The sequence below is a fragment of the Chiloscyllium plagiosum genome, unplaced genomic scaffold, assembly GCF_037043375.1.
Source record: "Chiloscyllium plagiosum isolate Xiang-an unplaced genomic scaffold, Cpla_swu_hap1 HiC_scaffold_27, whole genome shotgun sequence".
NCBI classification, from domain to species: Eukaryota; Metazoa; Chordata; class Chondrichthyes; order Orectolobiformes; family Hemiscylliidae; genus Chiloscyllium; species Chiloscyllium plagiosum.
This window is the reverse complement of record NW_028270165.1, coordinates 62,225,884-62,246,316: the sequence shown is the minus strand read 5'-3', so window position 1 is coordinate 62,246,316 and position 20,433 is coordinate 62,225,884. Positions and strand designations below refer to the sequence as shown.

Here is a 20,433-nt window from a genome sequence, read left to right as displayed (position 1 = left end):
CCATTTACTCGGCTTGGGGGATCAAAATCTCACTTCTCACAGTGGGGAGAGACTGTGTAGCCGTTCTGTTTGTAATTTCAACCCCAAAGTGACACAAGGAAAGCTTCCGCCCCCACCCCCACCTCCATGGTGAAATGTGGGGACTGTGGGAAAAGGTTCCCTTCCCTATCGATGCTGGAAACCCACAGACACGTTCACACGGGGGAAGAGGGAAGAGGCCATTCACCCGCTCCGTGTGCGGACAGGGATTCAGTAAGATGGGTCATCTGCAGACACACCAGTGGGTCACGTGGAAGAGAAACCGTTCAAGTGCTCCATGTGCAGGAATGGATTCACTCAGTCATCTACACTGTTGGTCCACCAGTGGGTCCACACCGGAGAGAGGCTATTCACTTGCTCTCCGTGCAGTAAGGGCTTCATCCACTACTCCCACCTGTGAATGCACCAGCAAGTTCACGTTCCATCACAGGGGGATTGAAGGAGTGATGGCTGAGTGCTATTATCGACTGGACTATCAACCCAGTTCTGCGGACCCCTGGGTTCAAATCTCACTGCAGCAGATGGCAGGATTGGAATTCAGTCTGAAATCTGGAGTTCAGAATCTCATGATCAAACCATTTTCGGGGAAGGAAACTGCCGTTTTGGGAAAGGATTCACTCAGTCGTTCCAGTTGCAGCGTTTACCCTACAAGTGACTCCTGACCCACAGCAGTGTGGTTGACTCTTGACTGCCCCGCAGCCTGGCAAATAAGCGGGAGAATCTTACTTGGAGACAGGGTATAGGTTGAAATTGCTGAGTGAGATAATACTTCCTACGGGTTACGGCTGTACCAAGGATCCAATTACAAAGGGACAACTCAGCTGACCAATAGTAAAGGAAGTGGGGTACAGGGGAGTCTGAGCTGTTTAAAAAAAAAGCTACTTTTTGTCCACCTTTGTGCTGGGGAGATCTCAAGTTGTAACAAAGTTGGATCGCAATAAAAGTTACCTGAACCTACCTTTTGGACTCAGAAATTGAAGGCTATGAGACCCAACAGGTTTTTATTTTAAAGCTGCTCATTTCTTTCAGCCTCCAGCGTGAGGTTTCCAATGTCATATATTAGAAGGAGCAGTCAATGTGTAGCTCATATTATTAGAAATTGTAAATTTTTCAGGACTGCAAGTTCATTGTTTCATCGGCATTGTAAAGTTTACTGACAGCAGCTGGAGGTGTGGGCTGTGTTCATTGGAAACAAAGTTAAAAATTACACAGCACCAGGTTATAACAATAGGGGTCACCTCAACTCAGATAATGCATCGACGGCGTGAAGTCAAAGCCTGTCTGTGTTCCAAAGTTAGGTCAGACTGATTGTATTTCTAAAGTTGGAACTACAGAATCTTACATGGATTTATGCAGTTTTTGAGCAATTCAGAATAGAATGGACTACTGCAAGGAAGTGTACAGACAACTGACCAGAAACACTACAAGCAACAGCCAGCCAATCCGACCAAAGAGCGCACCCTTGAATTAACAACATTGATCAAGACTTTCAATTCAATCCTTCAGAGTTCTCAAGCACCCTCTTCCCATGTATTCTCACGAAGGCGACTTCTACTGCCTTCGCCCCATTGTATCAGGCCACGGGGCTGTGTGTGAGAATCTCTCTGGCTATGTTGAAGGCATCTCGAAACCCATTGTACAAGGGACCCCACGCTTCTGTCGCGACACTACAGATTTCTTCCAGAAACTCAGCACCAACGGACCAGTCGAATCAGGAACATTGTTGGTCACAATGAACGTTTCAGCACTCTACACCAGCATTCCCCACAATGATGGCATCACAATAACAGCCTCAGTAATGAATAGCAGCAACTGCCAATCTCTGAGCTCTGTCCTACAACTCATCTGCTTCATCCTCGACCACACCATATTCACCTTTGACAACCAGTTCTTCATCCAGACACACAGAACTGCCATGAGGACCAAATTTTCAACCCAGTATGCCAACATTTTCATGCATAGGTTCGAACAAGACTTCTTTTCTGCACAGGACCTCCAGCCAACACAATACACCAGATATATTGACAACATTTCTTCCTCTGGACCCAGGGCGAGGAGTCACTGAAACAACCACACAGTGATATCAACAAGTTTTGTCCCACCATCACACTCACCATGGACTACTCTTTAGTATCTGTCTCATTCTTGGACACATGCATCTCCATTAAGAATAGGCATCTCAGCACTTCTCTGTACTGTAAACCCATGGATAACTTGACAATATTAAAACAGCCATCCTCTATGGACAAGGCCTTCGCATACATAGGATCGGTTCAGATGAGGAACGTGACAGACACTTGGAAGTACACAAGCATACCTTCAAAGGAACGGGATACAATGCTCAACTCATCAATTGCCAGTTCCAATGTGTCACAGCGAGAAACCGTAATGACTTCCTTAGGAGACAAACACGAGCTGCAACCAAAATGGTACCCTTTGTTGTCCAGTACTTCACGGGAGCTGAAAAACTATGACACGTTCTTCACAGCCTGCAACACATTATCGATCAGGATGAGCACTTCACCAAGACCTTCCCCACGCCTCCACTTCTCACCTTCAAACCACCAAACTTTAAACAGAACATTGTTTGCAGCAAACTGCCTGGCCTTAAGGCAACATGATACAACCTTGTCATGGCAGAGGCTGCAAAACATGTCAGAGTGTCAACACAATTACACATGGGTTCACCACCCACCATGAGTGCAGCAGGTACTCATGTGACCCCGACAACATTGTTTATATCATACACTGCAGGCACTGACGCGCTGAGGCATGGTATATTGGCGAGACTGAGCAGAGGCTACGGCAATGGATAAATGGACACTGCACAACAATCACCAGGCAGGAGTGTTCCCTCCCAGTCAAGGAACACTTCAGCGGTCCGAGACATTCAGCCTCGGACCTTCGGGTGACCATCCTCCAAGGCGGACTTCAGGACAGGCAAAAATGCAAATTGCTGAAAATGTGTTGCTGGAAAAGCGCAGCAGGTCAGGCAGCATCCAGGGAACAGGAGAATCGACGTTTCGGGCATAAGCCCTTCTTCAGAAACTTATGCCCGAAATGTCGATTCTCCTGTTCCCTGGATGCTGCCTGACCTGCTGCGCTTTTCCAGCAACACATTTTCAGCTCTGATCTCCAGCATCTGCAGACCTCACTTTCTCCTCAAAAATGCAAATTGGCCAAGCAGAGGCTGATAGCCAAGTTCGGTACCCATGGGGATGGCCTCAACTGGGACCTTGGATTCATGTCACACTGCAGCTGACCCCATTACATTATACACTCTCTCATACACACACACACTCTCCTCCAGACCAACACACTCACGCAGACCCTCTCTCATACACAAGCGCTCTCTTATATGCTCCCACACACACACAGCCTCTCACAGACTTATAACCCATTACACTCTCACACAGACACACACTCACACCTCACCCCGCCCCCCCATACACACTCGGTTTCCCTTGCGCGCACATGCACAAGTTTGTGGAGTGAATATGTACGTGTAGAATTACATTATATTTTGTTCAAAACCTGCATTAATCCACGTAAGATTCTGTAACTCCCACTTTAGGAATAGAATCAATCTGACCTAACAGTGGGACACAGACTTTAACTTCACTCCTTCAATGCATTACTTTAGCTGAGAAGACACCTATTGTTAAAAGCAATCTTGAGAATGTAACTTTTAAAAAGTTCTGATATTTACATATGAAGGAACAGAAACTATCATGGTCATTCTAAAAGACGTAAGCTAAATTTGTTTAATATTACTCTCATGACACTATAATCCTCTTGCGATAAAGTCTGTGTCTAATTATTTTGCTGCACAACCACCCGATGAAGAAACAGCGCTTTGAAAACTAGTGCTTCCAAATAAACCTTTTGGAATAACCTGGCGTTGTGTGATTTTTAACTTTGAAAATCTGTCAGTAATACCAGCATCTCCATGCTGCGCATGCTACTCTGTGTCAGCAACGCAGTGCGCATGTTCACCGGTGTCAGCAAAACACTACGCATGCTCGTGCAACAAGCGGAAATGTCCCACGACCTTGTTTTGATGGACCAATGGGACGCTCAGGAGGACCGGATGGCGACTGGTCCTCCTGCCAATCACAGCAAACCCATTGTCTGGATGCGGAAGTTGGACCAAGATGTTGCTGTTCCTCTCTCTCTCTCTGAATTAAGATTGAGCTTCAGCCTAGACCACAACTTTCTTCCTCACTCCAACATCTGTGAGTACAGCAATCTCTTTTCTCACCCCCTTTTCTATTCCGGGGTTCAGCTGTTGACTTGCAGGAACTGAAGGGAAACGGAGTGAACCCAGGGAGGGGACAGACTCGGGAAAGTTAGTCCAGGTCAGTTCAAAAACACATGGTAAATACAGGAGAATTGACATTTCGGGCATGAGCCTTTCATTAGGAATGATGTGTGGATGTACAGAGGGCCTCAGCATCCTTCTACACCAGTCAATGCCAGTTGTCAGACAGGTGCAGCAAGCAGTGAGCAAGGCAAGTGGTATTTAGCAAGAGGAATTGAGTTGAGAACTGGTGATGTCTTCCTGCAGTTCGAGCGTCATTGAATATATTCAAGGCTGAGTTCATCTGATTTTTGAACAACAAACAAGTGGATGATTATGGAGGAAGGCAAGAAAATGATTTTAAGACCAGCACAGAACAGTTACAGAGTAATACGGCACAGAAACAGACTCTTCAGTTCAAGTAGTCCATGCTGACTATGTTCTCAAACTAAACTAGCCCCACCCTGTGTTTAGCCCATATCCCTCTGAACCTTTCCTGTTGGAGTCATAGAGATGTACAGCATGGAAACAGACCCTTTGGTCCAACTTGTCCATGCCGACCAGTTATTCCAATCTAGTCCTATTTGCCAGCACTTGGCCCATGTCCCTCTAAATCCTTCCTAAATCAGATGCCTTTTAAATGCTCTAATTATACCAGCCTCTACCACTTCCTCTGACTGGTCATTCTGTACACATTACCATTCTCTTGGTGAAAAAGCTGCCTCTTAGGTCCCTTTTATGTCTTTTTCCCCCCTCACCCTAAACCTATGCCCCCTCGTTCTGAACTCCCCCACCACAGGGAGAAGACTTTGTCTATTTACTCAGCCATGCCCCTCTGTAAAGTCACCCCTCAGCCTCCGATACTCGAGGGAAAACAGCCCCAACCTATGCAGCCTCACCCGAGAGCGTAAATCTTTCAAACTTGGCAACATCCTGGTAAATCTTTTTCTGAACGCTTACAAGTTTTAAACATTCTTCTGATGGGAAGGAATCCAGAGTTGCATGCAATTTTCCAAATGTGGCCTCACCAATGTCCTGGACAGCTACAACATCAACTCCCAACTCCTTTACTCGATGCTCTAACCAATAAAGGAAAGCATACCAAATGCTGCCTTCACTATCCTATCTACTTGCAACTCTACCTTCAAGGAACTATGAACCTGTACTTCAAGGTCTCTTTGTTCAGCAACACTCCCCAGGACCTTACCGTAAAGTGTATAGGTCCTACTCTGATTTGTTTGTCCAAAATTCAGCACCTCACATTTAATTAAATTTCATCATTCATGTAATTATTCAAATGTCTTTTAAATGTTTTAACTGTACCTGCATCCACCTCTTTCTCTGGACATTCACTCCACTCACAAACGACTCTCTGTGGGGAAACAAAATGGTGCCCCTCATGTCTTTTTTTAGAAATCTTTCTCCTCTCTTCTTCAAAAGTTGCTCCCTAATCTTGAATCCCCACCAAGGGAAAGGATCTCCGCTGTTCACCTCATCGATATCACTCATGATTTTGTCATCCTCTATTAGGTCACCACTCAACGTCCTCTTCTCCAGTAGAAACATTTCTAGCCTATTCACAGAGATGCAGGTATATTCATATTCACTTATGATCTGTTCAATGCTGGTGCAGGCTTGACAGGGTAAATGGCCTGCTCCCAATTCTCTCACTCCTAGTCCAGGACAAGAACAGACCATTAAACACAGGAGCAGAAATTAGACCTTTCAGCCCATCGGGACTGCTCCGTCATTAAATCATGGCTGATACGTTTCTCAATCTCATTCTCCCACTTTCTTCACGTAACTCTCGATTTCCCTCTTGACACTCAAGAACTTATTTGTCTCTGTCTTAAACATATTCAGTGACCCGGTCTCCACAGCCTTCTGTAGCAGTGAATTCCACATGTTCATCACTTTCTGGCTGAAAAGGTTTCTCCTTATCTTTGTTCTAAAAAGGTTTTCCCTTTACTCTAATGCTGTGCCCTCAGGTCCTAGTCTCTCCTACCAATTGAAGCATCTTCTCCACGAGCACTCTGTCCAGGCCATTCAGTATTCTGTCTGTTTCAATTAGATCTCCCCTGTGTGTGGGCCTGTGTATCAGCACAGACCAGACCCTTCAGGATGAGGTACAGCAGGGATTAGGTTCAGCAAAGTGAGAGTGGAGGGTGTGTGTGTGGGAGATGGAGACTCAACATTTAGGGAATGAGAGGGGAAAGAAAGAATTGATAGGATGGGCTGATGGGCCAAGGAGTGGCAGAATGAGTTTAATTTAGATAAATGTGAGGAGTTGCATTTTGGTAAGGCAAATCAGGGCAGGACTTACACAGTTAATAGGGAGTGTTGCTGAACAAAGAGACCTTGCAGGTTCATATTCCTTGAAAGTGGAATTGTAAGGAGACAAGATAATGAAGAAGGCATTTGGTATGCTTTCCCTTATTGGTCAGAGCATTGAGTACGGGAGTTGGGAGGTCATGTTGCGACTGCACAGGACATTGGTTAGGCCACTTTTGGAATAGTGTGTGCAATTCTGGTGGCCCTCCTATGGAAGAATGTTGTGAAACTTTGAAGGGGTTTAGAAAAGATTTACAAGGATGTTGGCAGAGCTGGAGGGTTTGAGTTATCGGGAGACACTGAATAGGCCGTGGATATTTTCCCTGGAGCATTGGAGACTGAGGGGTGACCTTATAGAAGTTTATAAGGAGTGTGGATAAGGTGAATAGCAAAAATCTTTTCATCGTGGTAGGGCAGTCCATAGGTTTCACTTGAGAGGGGAAAGATTTAAAACAGACCTGAGGGGCAACTTTTTCAGTGTGTTTATTGAATGAGCTTCCAGAGGAAGTGGTGGAGCCTGCTGCAATTACAACATTTAAAAGGCACCTGGATGAGTATATCAATAGGAAGGGTTTAGAGGGGTATGGGCCAAATGCTGGCAAACGGGACTAGTTTAATTTAGAATACCTGGCCAGCGCAGACGAGTTGGACCAAAGGGATTGTTTCCATGCTGTATGACTCTGATAATCATTGGTGAAAGTAGAAGTGTCGTTGTGAAGACTGGGCTTTCAGAGCAGCTTTCAAAGATGTTTTGCCCTTACTGGGAGCAGAAGTTATAGTGAAATCTTTCATTTGTGAAACAGCAACTGAGTGAGTGAGTACATCCTGGATTTTGGTGGAAAGTGGGAATTCATTGCAATGTGGGGTTGAAGTGCTTTAAGGTTTACTGGCAGTAAGTAAAGTGTGCTGAACAGGGAACCAATGGGAAATGTAGGGTTATAGGTTTGTATTAATAAGAGCAAGAATAGGCCATTTGGCCCATCCACCCTGCTCTGCCATTCATTAAGATTATGGCTGATCGATCCTTTTAAACTGCTCATTTGTGTCAGCCTCCAACACTCTATTTCCAATGCTGTTCATCAGAAGGAGCAGTGAATCAGTAACTGGAATCGTTAGTCTCACGATTTTCAGTACTGCAGGTATAGCATTGTTTCATCAGCATTGTAAAGTTTATTGGCAGCAGTGAGAGGCGTGGGCTGAATTTATGAGAAACAATTCTGCATTTAGATAACACACACACTGTCGTGGGACTTGTCTTTGGATTGGCAGAAGGTGGGAGGTTTTGGGTGCTGTGATCCAGGGCAAACAACTGCGGTAAATCATAGAAGCCCAACAGTGTGGAAGCAGGCCATTCAGCTCATCAAGTCCACGGCAGTCCCTCCGAAGAGTAAACCACTCGTGCAGCCTCCCCCCTCCCCCATCACCAATCCAGTTGTTTCTGCTGGTGGGTGAGATTGGCAATAGATGACATGGCCTCAAGATTTAGGACAGATGAGGAGGAACTGCTCTTCCAGGAGAGTAGTGACTCTCTGGAATTGTCTGTTCAAGGAAGCAGTAGAGGCAGCTTCATTGAGTATATTCAAGACACAGTTGGATGGGTTATTGCATGGTAGGGAAATTAAGGGTAGTTGGGATAATGCAATGGATCGATCAGCCATGATCTTAATGAATGGCAGAGCAGGGTGAATGGGCCAAATGGCCTACTCCTGCTTCTATTGCTATGAACCTGTAACCCTGTATTTCCCATTGGCTAATCCACCTAACCTGCACATCCCTGGACACTGGGCTATTTAGCATGGCCAATCCAAATCAAGGCAGGTGAGCAATGTTGTGATGTGGAAAATGAGCATCAGAGAATGATAGAAAGGGACAAGGAGAGTAAATGTACCAGCAATCAAAACTGGATTCAGAAGATCACAAAAACTGAAACTAAAAACGGCGTGTCTGAATGTGTGCTGCATTGTAACAAAAGTGAATGAATTGACTGCGCACATTGAAGAGAATAATTATGATCTGAGACTCCTTACAGAGTCATGGCTTCAGGATGACAAGGAGTGGATCCTGAATATCGAGGGGGTACATGGAAGTTGAATGGGAAGCGAGTTAAAGGTAAAGGCACTGCCAGTCAAAGCATTGATAACATGGTAATCTGGTGTAAGCTCGGATTTTAGGTCCTGATTTCTCTGTCCTCTTATCTCCCTGTTCTCACAGAGTAAGATGTTGTCTGTTTTCAGCTCTGCTGGATTTCTGCTGAAACTTTGACCCCACTTTTTACACCTTCCGGAACAATAAAACATTCAGTCACTCAAGGCCTGACCCACAACCTCCCAGCCTGTCAACTGAACAGTGTTATCATCGCAGAGAATAAAACAAGAAAAATGGAACAAAATTAGGAATTAAATAGGTTCTTGTTTAATGTTTGTTTGTTAGGACGTAAACCAGAAATTAGGTCTCCCAGGATTTTTATTGTGCCCTAATTGAGGAATTCTCTCTCCCTTACATCTAACTATTAGTATCCAGCTATGATTTATAACAATATTTGCATCAACAGAAATAAAGCATCTGTTATCAAATAGACATAGAAATATACAGCACGGAAATAGACTTTTTGATCCAACACATCCATGCTGATAAGGTATCCTATGTAAATCTAGTTCCATTTGCCAACATTTGGTCCATATCCCTCTAAACCCTTCCTATTTACATACCCATCCAGATGCCTTTTAAATGTAATTGTACTGGCCCCTTCCTCTGGCAGCTCAGTCCATAAATGCACCATCCTCTTTGTGAAAACATTGATCCTTAGGTCCCTTTTAAATCTTTCCCCTCCCACCCTAAACCCTCTAGTTTTGGACACCCCCACCCTGGGAGACGTGCTTGCCTATTTACCCTGTTTATGCCCCTCATGATTTTATAAACCTTGACAAGGTTACCCCTCTTGCCTTTGACGCTCTAGGGAAAGCAGCCCCATATTATTCAGCCTCTCCTTATACCACAATCGTCCAACCCTGGTGACATCCTTGTCAATCTTTTCTGCACCCTCTCAAGTTTCACAACATCCTTCCTACCCTGTAGCAGGGAGACCAGAATCTAATGCAATATTCCAAAAGTAGCCTAACCAATGTCCTGTATAGCTGCATCATGACCTCCCAACTCCGATACCCAATGTATTCTATGGACCAAATAAAATCTCTGCAGTTCAGAAAGAGGATATGATTTTATTCTGTGTCCCAGTCAATTTTAGTCATTATCTCTGGTGTATGGTGTGTCAGGATGGGATCACTGGTACCAGAATTGCATGCAATATTACAAAAGTGGCCTAACCAATATCCTGTGAAGTGTACCAAACACCACCTTCACTATCCTGTCTACCTGTGACTCCACTTTCAAGAACTATGAACCTGCCATAGAGTCATGCAGCATGGAAGCAGACCTTCGGTCCAACTAATCCATGCCAACTATAATTCCAAATTAAACTCGTCTCTCCTGCCTGCTCCTGGCCTGTATCCCTCCGAACTTTGCCTATTCATGTACTTAAACAAATGTCTTTTTACTGTACCCACATCCACCACTTTTTCAGGAAGTTCATTCCACACATGAACCACCCTCTGTGAAAAATTAGTATTTGAATGGCAAGGATTGAAAGATTCAGAAGATTTACAAGGACGTTCCAGGGTTGGAGGTTTTCAGCTTCAGGGAGAGGCTGAATAGATTGGGGCTGTTTTCCCTGGATCGTTGGAGGCTGAGGGGTGACCTTATAGAAGTTCATAAAATCATGAGGTCTTTTCCCTGGGGTAGGGGAGTCCAGAGGTTGAGGATGAGAGGGCAAAGATTTAAAATTACTTAAGGGGCAACTTTTTCATGCAGAGGTTGGTGCATGTATTGAATGAGCTGCCAAAGGAAGTGGTGGAGGCTGGCACAATGACAACATTTAAAACGCCTCTGGATGGGTGTTTGAATAGGAAGGGTTTTGAGGGACATGGGCCAAGTGCTGGTAAATGTGGCTAGATTAATTTTGGATATCTGGTCGGCCTAGACGAGTTGGACCGAAGGGTCTGTTTCCGTACTGTACATCTCTATGACACTGAGGTTGAATAAGTCCTGATCTGATTTGCATTTCCAAAATGCAGCACCTTACATTTATCTGCATTAAACTCCATCTGCCACTCCTGAGCCCACTGGCCCATCTGATCAAGATCCTGTTTTAATCAGAGGTAACTTCCTTCGCTGTCCACTATACCTCCAATTTTGGCATCATCTGCAAACTTACTAACTATACCCACTATGTTCACATCCAAATCATTTATATAAATGATGAAAAGTAGTGGACTCAGCACTGATCCTTGTGGCAAATCACTGGCCACAGGCCTCCAGTCTGAAAAGCAATCGTCCACTACCACCCTCTTTCCTCTACCTTCAAGCCACTTCTGTATCCGGTTGATTAGTTCTCCCTGTATTTTGAGATCTTACCTTGCTAACTAATCTTCCATGAGGAACTTTGTTGAATGTCTTACTGAAGTCCATGTAGGTGAAACCCACCACTCTGCCTTCATCAATCCTCTTTGTTACTTCTTCAAAAAACTCAGTCAAGTTTGTGAGACATGATTTCCCATTAACAAAGCCATGCTGACTATCGCTAATTGGACCTTGCCTTTCCAAGTACATGTACATCCTGTCCCTCAGGATTCCCTCCAACAACTTGCCTATCACCGATGTCAGGCTCACTGATCTGTAGTTCCCTGGCTTTTTTTGACCACCTTTCTTAAATAGTGGCACCACATTAGCCAACCTCCAATCTTTTGGAACCTGTGACTATTGATGATACAAATATCTCAGCAAGGGGCCCAAAAATCACCTCCCTACCTGCCAGAGAGTTCTGGGGTACACCTGATCAGATCCTGGGAATTTATCCACTTTTATGTGTTTCAAGATATCCAGCACCACCACTTCGGTAATATGGACATTTTGCAAGATGTCACCATCTATGTCCCCACATTCTATATCTTCCATGTCCTTCTCTACAGTAAACAATGATGCAAAATACTCATTTAGGATCTTCCCCATCTTCTCCGCTCCACACATAGGCTGCCTTGCTGATCTTTAAGAGGCCCTATTCTCTCCCTAGTTACCCTTTTGTCCTTAAATGTATTTATAAAAACCCCTTCTAAGTCTCCTTTATCCTATTTGCCAAAGCTATTTCATGTCCCCTTTTCGCCCTCCTAATTTTCTTCTCAAGTATACTCTTCTAAGGATGCATTTGATTTTTCCTATCCATACTTGTCATATGCTTCTGTCTTTTTGTTAGCCAAACCCCAATTTCTCTAGTCATTTGCATTTCCTACACCTACCAGCCTTTTCTTTCACCCTAACAGGAATATACTGTCTCTAGACTTTCGTTATCTCATTTTTGAAAGCTTCCCATTTTCCAGCCGTTCCTTTACCTGCGAACATTTGCTCCCAATCAGCTCTTCAAAGTTCTTGCCTAATACCATCAATATTAGCCTCCCTCCAATTTAGAACTTTGACTTTTAGATCTGGTCTGTCCTTTTTCCGTCGTTATTTTAAATCTACTACAATTATGGTCACTGGCCCCAAAGTGCTCCTGCACTGACACCTCAGTCACCTGTCCTGCCTTATTTCTCAAAAGTAGGTCAGATTTTGCACCTTTTCTGGTAGGATCATTGACATACTGACTCAGAAAATTTTCTTGTACACACTTAACAAATTCCTCTTGATCTAAACCCTGAACAGAGGCAGTCCCAATCGATGTTTGGAAAGTTAAAATCCCCTATCATGACCATCCTTTTACTCTTACAGATAACTGAAATCTCCTCCTTACAAATTTGTTTCTCAATTTCCTGCTGACTATTAGAGGATCTATATTACAATCCCAGTAAGGTGATCATCCCTTTCTTATTGCTCAGTTCCACCCAAATATCTTCCCTGGACGTATTCCCAGGAATATCCTCCCTAAATACAGCAGTAATACTATCCCTTATCAAAAACTCCACTCCCCCTCCTCTCTTGCGCCCACACCATGCTTCTTATAGCACTTGTATCCTGGAACATTGAGCTGGCAGCCCTGTCCGTCCCTGAGCCACGTTCTGTAATTGCTATGATATCCCAGACCTATGTTCCTAACCATGCCCCGATTTCATCTGCCTTCCCTGTTGGGCCTCTTGCATTGAAGTAAATGCAGTTTAATTTATCAGTGCTACCTTGTTCTCTGCTTTTTTCCTTCCTGCCCTGACTATTTGACTCACTCCCTTTCCCAACTGGACGAATCTCAGGTTAATCTCTTTCCTCACTATTTCTCTGGGGCCCATCCCCCACTTACTCATTCAGCAACTTTACTGGCTTTCTTTCTGCAAGCATCCTTGACATTTCATTATCCTGTCCTTGATTTAGCTTGTTCCAGGTCATTGTCACCTAAATGAAGTTTTCCTCCATACACACTTAATGCTAGCTGGCTGCATGAGGGTTTTCAGGTTTCTGTGACCTGGATAATGTGATCAGCAGGCACCTGGCAATCTACAGGAATTGCCGCCTATGTTACATTCATTTAACTGTACTGGCAGTGATCACTTATTTTGTGAATTTATGTTGTGGTTCTGTTTGCCAAGCTGGGAATTTGTGCTGCAGACATTTCGTCCCCTGTCTAGGTGACATCCTGAGTGCTTGGGAGCCTCCTGTGAAGCACTTCTGTGATGTTTCCTCCGGCATTTATAGTGGTTTGTCTCTGCTGCTTCCGGTTTGTCAGTTCCAGCTGTCCGCTGCAATGGCCGGTATATTGGGTCCAGGTCGATGTGTTTATTGATAAAATCTGTGGATGAGCGCATTGCCTCTAGGCATTCCCTGGCTGTTCTCTGTTTGGCATTTCCTGTAATAGTAGTGTTGTCCCAGTCAAACTCATGTTGCTTGTCATCTGTGTGTGGCTACTAAGGATAGCTGGTCGTGTCGTTTCATAGCTAGTTGGTGTTCATGGATACGGATCGTAAGCTGTCTTCCTGTTTGTCCTATGTAGTGTTTTGTGCAGTCCTTGCATGAGATTTTGTACACTACGTTGGTTTTGCTCATGTTGGGTATCGGGTCCTTTGTCCTGTTGAGTTGTTGTCTGAGTGTGGCTGTGGTTTGTGTGCTGTTATGAGTCCTAGTGGTCGTAGTAGTTTGGTTGTCAGTTCAGAAATGTTCTTGATGTATGGTAGTATGGCTAGTCCTTTGGGTTGAATGAGTAAGTGGGGGATGGGCCCCAGGGAAATAGTGAGGAAAGAGATTAACCTGAGATTCGTACAGTTGGGAAAGGGAGTGAGTCAAATAGTCAGGGCAGGAAGGAAAAAAGCAGAGAACAAGGTAGCACTGATAAATTAAACTGCATTTACTTCAATGCCAGAGGCCCAACAGGGAAGGCAGATGAAATCGGGGCAACATGAGTTTGACTGGGACAACACTACTATTATAGGACAAGCCAAACAGAGAACAGCCAGGGAATTCCCAGAGGCATGGCACTCATCCACAGATTCAATCAATAAACACATCGACCTGGACCCAATATACCGGCCACTGCAGCGGACAGCTGGAACTGACAACCGGAAGCGGCAGAGACAAACCACTATAAATGCCGGAGGAAACAAAACAGAAGCACTTCACAGGAGGCTCCCAAGCACTCAGGATGTCACCTAGACAGGGGATGAAACGTCTGCAACACAAATTCTCAGCTCGGCGAACAGAACCACAACAACGAACACCCGAGCTATAAATCTTCTCACAAACTTTGTGAATTTATTTTTGCAGAAAAACGTGGAAAGAAATTTGAAGCAATTGATACGTCGACTTCTGGCAGAGCTCCTTGATTCATTGGGACTTGGATATCAGCAGTCATTCAAATTGAGAAGAAATGTTTGCTTTTGTCTGGTTGAGAGGTTTTGGACACTGGTGTGGCAGGAAGAATACTGAGACACCCGAGTGAGGGAGATCCAGTGTGTTGACTGAAAAGTACTTCACACCATTTACTCAGCTTGGAATATCAAAATCTCACCCCTCACGTTGGGGACAGACTATGTACCCTTTGTATTTATAATTTCAAACCCAGAGCAACACAAGGAAAGCTCTCCTCATGGGGAAACCATGGAAATGCGGGGACTGTGGGAAAGGATTCCCTTCTCCCTCTGTGCTGGAAATACACAGACGTGTTCACACTGGGGAGAGGCCGTTCATCTGCCACCATTGCGGGAAAGGATTCATTCAGTTGTCTCAGCTGCAGACACACCAGCGTGTTCACACCGGAGAGAAGCCGTTCACCTGCTCAGTGTGCGGGAAGGGGTTTGCGAATTCTTCCAACCTGCGGGCGCACCAGCGGGTCCACACGAGAGAGAAGCCCTTCACGTGCTTGATGTGCGGGAAGAGATTCGCACATTCATCTGCACTGCTAATCCATCAGCGGGTCCACACTGGGGAGAGGCCGTTCACTTGCTCCGAGTGCGGGAAGGCTTTCCATCGTACAAGCAACTTGCGGAAGCATGAGCGGGTCCACACGGGGGAGAGACCCTTCAGGTGCCCCAAGTGCGGGAAGGGGTTCAGTCAGGTGGGCGACCTGCAGAATCACGAGCAGGTCCACTCGGGGGAGAGGCAACTCACCTGCTCTGAGTGCGGGAAAGCCTTCGGTCATGTGGGCGACCTGCGGAGGCACCAGCGGGTCCACACTGGGGAGAGGCCGTTCACCTGTCCCGAGTGCGGGAAGGCCTTCCGTTATGTTAGTAACCTACGGACCCACCAGCGGATCCACACAGGGGAAAAGCCATTCACCTGCCCAGAGTGCGGGAAGGGGTTCCATCATGTGGGCAACTTGCGGAATCACGAGCATGTCCACACGGGGGAGAGGCCATTCACCTGCCCTGAGTGCGGGAAGGCCTTCTGTCATGTGGGTGACCTGCAGAAGCACCAACGGGTCCACACCAGGGAGAGGCAATTTGCCTGCTCAGTGTGTGGGAAAGGGTTCAGTCATATGGGCAACTTACGAAAGCATGAGTGGGTCCACACAGAGGAGAGGCCCTTTACCTGCACTGTGTGCGGGAAGGGATTCATCAATTCTTCCAGCATGCTGACTCACCAGCGGGTCCACACCGGGGAGAGGCCATTCACCTGCTCTCAGTGTGGGAAGGGTTTCACCCACTCCTCCTACCTGCAGAAGCACCAGCGAGTTCATTTGCCATTGCAGGGGGATTGAAGGAGTGAGTGCCATTATCGACTGGACTATCAACCCAGCTCTGGGGACTCCCGGGTTTGCAGGGAAGATCTGAAGCTGTAACAAAGTTGGGTGGCAATAAAGGTTACCTAAATATACCACCGGACTCAGACTTTCATTAAAACTGAGCTCCAGCAGATTTTTGTTTTCATGCTGCTCATTTCTTTCAACCTCTCGCACTAAGTTTCCAATTTGTGTATCAGAAGCTAATAGTGTTAGGAACTGTTACATTTTTCATCTCTGCAGCTGCTGCATCATTTCATCAGCATTGTAAAGTTTACTGGCAGCAGTGCAAGGTGTGGGCTGTATTCACTAGAAACAAAGTTTAAAAACCACATAACAGCTGGTTATAGTCCAACAGGTTTATTTGGAAGGACGAGCTTTTGGAGTACTCCTTCATCGGGTAGTTGTGGAGCAGGATCATAGGACAGAATTTGTAGCAAAAGATTACAGTGTCATGCAACTGAAATGGTATATTGAACAAATCTAGATTGCTGTTATGTCTTTCACCTTTTAGAATGGGTTGCAGGTTTAGGTTCATTAATACGTAAATCACAGAACTACTTTTAAGTCACATTCTCGATGTAACTTAAGGTGACATTTCGGCTCAGACAATGCATTAAAGTTGAGGTCAGAGATCATCTGTATCCCAATCTTGAGTCAGACTGGTTCTATTTCCAAAGTAGGAATTCATAAAATATTGCGTGGATTGAATACCTGCAGACTGTGTGCTTTTTGAGCAAAACTGAATGTAACTGCATATATAATTCTGCAAATTCTGCAAGGTAGAAGAAAGAGGGTGGTGGTGGAGGGTTGCTTTTCAGACTGGAGGCCTGTGACCAGTGGTGTGCCACAAGGATCAATGCTGGGTCCACTACTTTTCATCATTTATATAAATGATTTGGATGTGAACATAGGAGGTATTAGTTAGTAGGTTTGCAGATGACACCAAAATTGGAGGCATAATAGACAGTATAACAGGATCTTGAACAGATGGGCCAGTGGGCTGAGGGTAGGCAGATGGAGTTTAATTTGGAGATGGAGATAAATGCAAGGTGCTGCCTTTTGGAAAAGCAGGACTTAGACACTTAATGGTAAGGTCCCAGGGAGTGTTGCTGAACAAAGAGACCTTGGAGTGCAGATTCATAGCTCCTTGAAAGTGGAGTTGCAGGTAGATAGGATAGTGAAGAAGGTGTTTGGTATGCTTTCCTTTATTGGTCAGAGCATTGAGCATTGGTTAGGCCACTGTTAGAATATTGCGTGCAATTCTGGTTTCCTTCCTATCAGAAGGATGTTGTGAAACTTTTAAATCTTTTCTGAACCCTTTCAAGGATGTTGCTAGTGTTGGAGGGATCGAGCTATTGGGAGAGGCTGAATAGGCTGGGACTATTTTCCTTGGAGGATCAGAGGCTGAGAGGTGACCTTATTGAGGTTTATAAAATCATGAGGGGCATGGATAGGGTAAATAGACAAAGTCTTCTCCCTGAGGTTGGGGAGTCCAGAACTATAGGGCATAGGTTTAGGGTGAGAGGGGAAAGATATAAAAGGGACCCAAAGGAGCAACTTTTTTCACACAGGGTGGTGTGTATGGATGGAGCTGCTGGAGGAAGTGGTTGAAGCTGGTGCAATTACACCATTTAAAAGGCACCTGGATGGGTTTATGAATAGGAAGGGTTTAGAGGGATATGGGCCAAGTGCTGGCAAATAGGACCAGATTAGATTAGGATATCTAGTTGGCATGGACAAGTTGGACTGAAGGGTCTGTTTCCATGCTGTATATCTCTATGACTCTGACTCTAAATGCAAGTTCACCCCATAGTATGTGTGTGCATGTGAGTTTGTGTGAGAGTGTGTGCTTAAGAGTGCATGTTTGTGTATGTGCATGTGAGGTAAAGTGTGTGTGTGATGGGAGTATAAGCCTGTCAGAGGGAGAGAGTTTCGGAGGAGGGCGGGGGGGGGGGGGGTTGGTGAATGTGTGTGTGTCTGAGAGGGGTATGGATAAAAGCAAGGGGTTGCATCTTGGTAAAACAAACAAAGCAGCACTTGTACAATTAATGGGAGGGCCCTGGGTCTTGATGTAGAACAGAGATACCTGGGGGTTTCAGCACATAATTCTTTGAAAGTTACACCATTGGTAGATAGGGTGGTTAAGAAGGCGCTTAGCACATTTGCCTTCATGCTTTGGACTTTCTCACAAATATGGTGCACCAAAAGACAGAATTTTTATAAGACATGGCAGCCCTTTTTGAATTATCTGGAAGCAGATTTGTCTGCCATTTTAATTAGGGCCTTTGTGTAGCCATGTTGGTTTGGTTTAGTGAACTCTATGCCCTGACAGGAAGAATTTCAAACAAATGTTGGGGTAATAATTGATGCTCTTGAAGATTGAGAGCTATGGTCTTATTGCACATTATTTATTGATCTGTAGTGAGTATAGTTTTGATATGTTTTGTGTAGTAGTTGGTTTACTGTTGTTGTTAGAATGTTATTTTCATATTTTTATAGCTTTATCATTCAGAAAAAGGTTGCAATAAAAGTATTAAAATGTCTAATGCTTTGTGTCTGTGACATTGTTATCAGTCAAGGATAGTTTCCCTATCACCACCAAGCCCCTGAATCAGTATCTAATTAAGGAAACTACAAACATCCATAAGTAGAGAAAACAGCAGCTGTATTTAAGAGACAGAAGGTGAGGTGTTTTTTCTCCAGGCGTCAGGTGGTTAGAGTTTGGTGGTGGTGGAGGGAGAGTTAAAATGATCGGCCACAGGGCAGTGGAGTCATTTAATTTCAGTGTCCCAGAGCTGGTCTCTAAAATGTTCTGCAAGTTGGCCTCCATTCTCCCCAATGTAGAGGAGACCAGGTAGAGAACTGGACATATTTATAAGATTTATTTATTTATAAGTTGTATAAATCTTAATCTCCCAGAGTTATTTTCTAAAAAAATTTAAATTAAATTGGGCGACAATGAAACAGTTTGTTGATCAGACTTGAATCATCACCCTCAAATGAGACAATGCCATTGACAGCAGTGAACAGCTGTTTTTGTTAAAAAGCACAAGTTCTTGATTTATTTTCACATCTTACTGATATTCACATCTGCACATTCAATGTCAAACTCTGACATCAGAAATGACATGACACCATTAATTTTTTCTTACAATAATCCAACAAACAAATTAATAACACAATGAATACCAAGTCCGATTAATATGAAATTAAATTTGACCAAATAAAATGTAAAATCAAATGGGAGATAACAAATGGGGGAAGGGCAGAAGGCAAGAAATGCAGCATCATAGAAGGTGCTCCACCAGGGAGTGTATTTTACCAACTACAACTGCTCAATATAAACAAACACTCTGATATGATCCTCCGGTTTTAATGTAAACCATAGCCCCATACAGTAGGTACCATTTAAATAAGTTAATAGATACAAGCCTTGAGCAAATCCAGCCTCCAGCCGGACCCCCCGCTTCTTGGAGCTCGGACCTTCCTCCGGTTCCGGGGGGTTGTTGAGCTCCTGGGCTCCGGCCGCCGCCGAAGAAGCCGCGGGCGCCGGCTCTCTCTCCTCCACCGCCGACATTTTTAATTTGTTTTCTCGTTCACCCGGTAACCGTCACCTCCCCCTTCCCGGGCCCCGGGAATTATACACACATAAACAATAAACCCCACCGGGGACTGTCTCCTTTTCTTCACAACTTTTGTTTGAAAAGTTCCGGCTTTAATTTGAAATGTATTTTAAAGGTATTTTCTGAGGTAAACGATGCCTGTCTGCCCCCTCCCTCCGTCAGAAACCGCCCGCTGAGTCGATGAGAAAACCGCAGCCTCGCGCCGCCATCTTTGTTTTTCTTCTTTCCGTCTCCTCCTTCAGTGACGCGCGTCATCCAAGCCCCCTCCAATCAGAGCGCACCTTACTCCACCTGACCAATGGCGGCTGGCTTTGTGCGTCGTGTTGGTCCCACCCTCTGCAATATCTCTCTCCGATTAGTCGGTACCGACCACAAGCTTTGGGATTAGTTGGGAATTTCACAACCACGTCAGTGTATCCGCCCTTTTCATTCCCGTTCATTCATTCAACAGCAGATGACCCAATTTACTGCAACGGGCTCTGGGGCTATAGCGGTAGTGTCACATATTCAGGGGGAAGATGTGATTTTTAACGTTATCAACCAATTCAACTCTGGCACCTCCGCATCCATTCATTCAATCGAAGAGGGCTCAATTTAGTGTAATGGGCTCTGAGGGTATAATATTTGTATCCCATGTTGGGAAGAAACCTCTCCCCACTCATTCACTCGAAGAGGGCCTATTTGCTGCAGAGGTTTTTTTTTATGGCGCAGTGGTAGTGTCCCTACCTTCGAGCCCTGAAATCCCACTGCTATGAGGATGCATAATAACAAATTTTTTAGTCATAAGTCACATGACACCAGGTTATAGTCCAGCAGGTTTGGTTGGAGGGGATCTTACAGAAATATATTAAATTATGAAAGAAATAAAAGTAGGATGTTGCATTGGTAGGTGA

The 20,433-nt window shown here is 44.8% G+C and overlaps 1 protein-coding gene and 1 pseudogene across 4 annotated transcripts in view; one reads left to right on the top strand and one right to left on the bottom strand.

The window, feature by feature from the left end:
- Nucleotides 1-20,433, bottom strand: part of LOC148144411 (uncharacterized) — a 269,470-nt pseudogene that overhangs the window by 222,752 nt on the left and 26,285 nt on the right. The window lies entirely within an intron of this gene.
- LOC148144412 (uncharacterized) lies at nucleotides 4,173-17,833 on the top strand. 3 transcript variants are annotated; one of them, XM_087974719.1, is made up of 3 exons: nucleotides 4,190-4,274; nucleotides 8,689-8,779; nucleotides 14,462-17,833. In XM_087974719.1, exon 3 carries the CDS (start codon nucleotides 14,784-14,786, stop codon nucleotides 15,891-15,893), a length of 1,110 nt encoding a protein of 369 aa, XP_087830845.1. In that variant the 5' UTR covers nucleotides 4,190-4,274; nucleotides 8,689-8,779; nucleotides 14,462-14,783; the 3' UTR covers nucleotides 15,894-17,833. The 3 variants fall into 3 exon arrangements, with proteins under 3 accessions (XP_087830843.1, XP_087830845.1, XP_087830844.1); XM_087974718.1 differs by having other exon boundaries at nucleotides 4,199-4,274; nucleotides 8,700-8,779; XM_087974717.1 differs by lacking the exon at nucleotides 8,689-8,779 and having other exon boundaries at nucleotides 4,173-4,274.

Excerpts from the sequence above, each read along its gene's own strand:
- LOC148144412 (XM_087974717.1), top strand. The coding sequence starts at position 14,784 with ATGGGGAAACCATGGAAATGCGGGGACTGTGGGAAAGGATTCCCTTCT.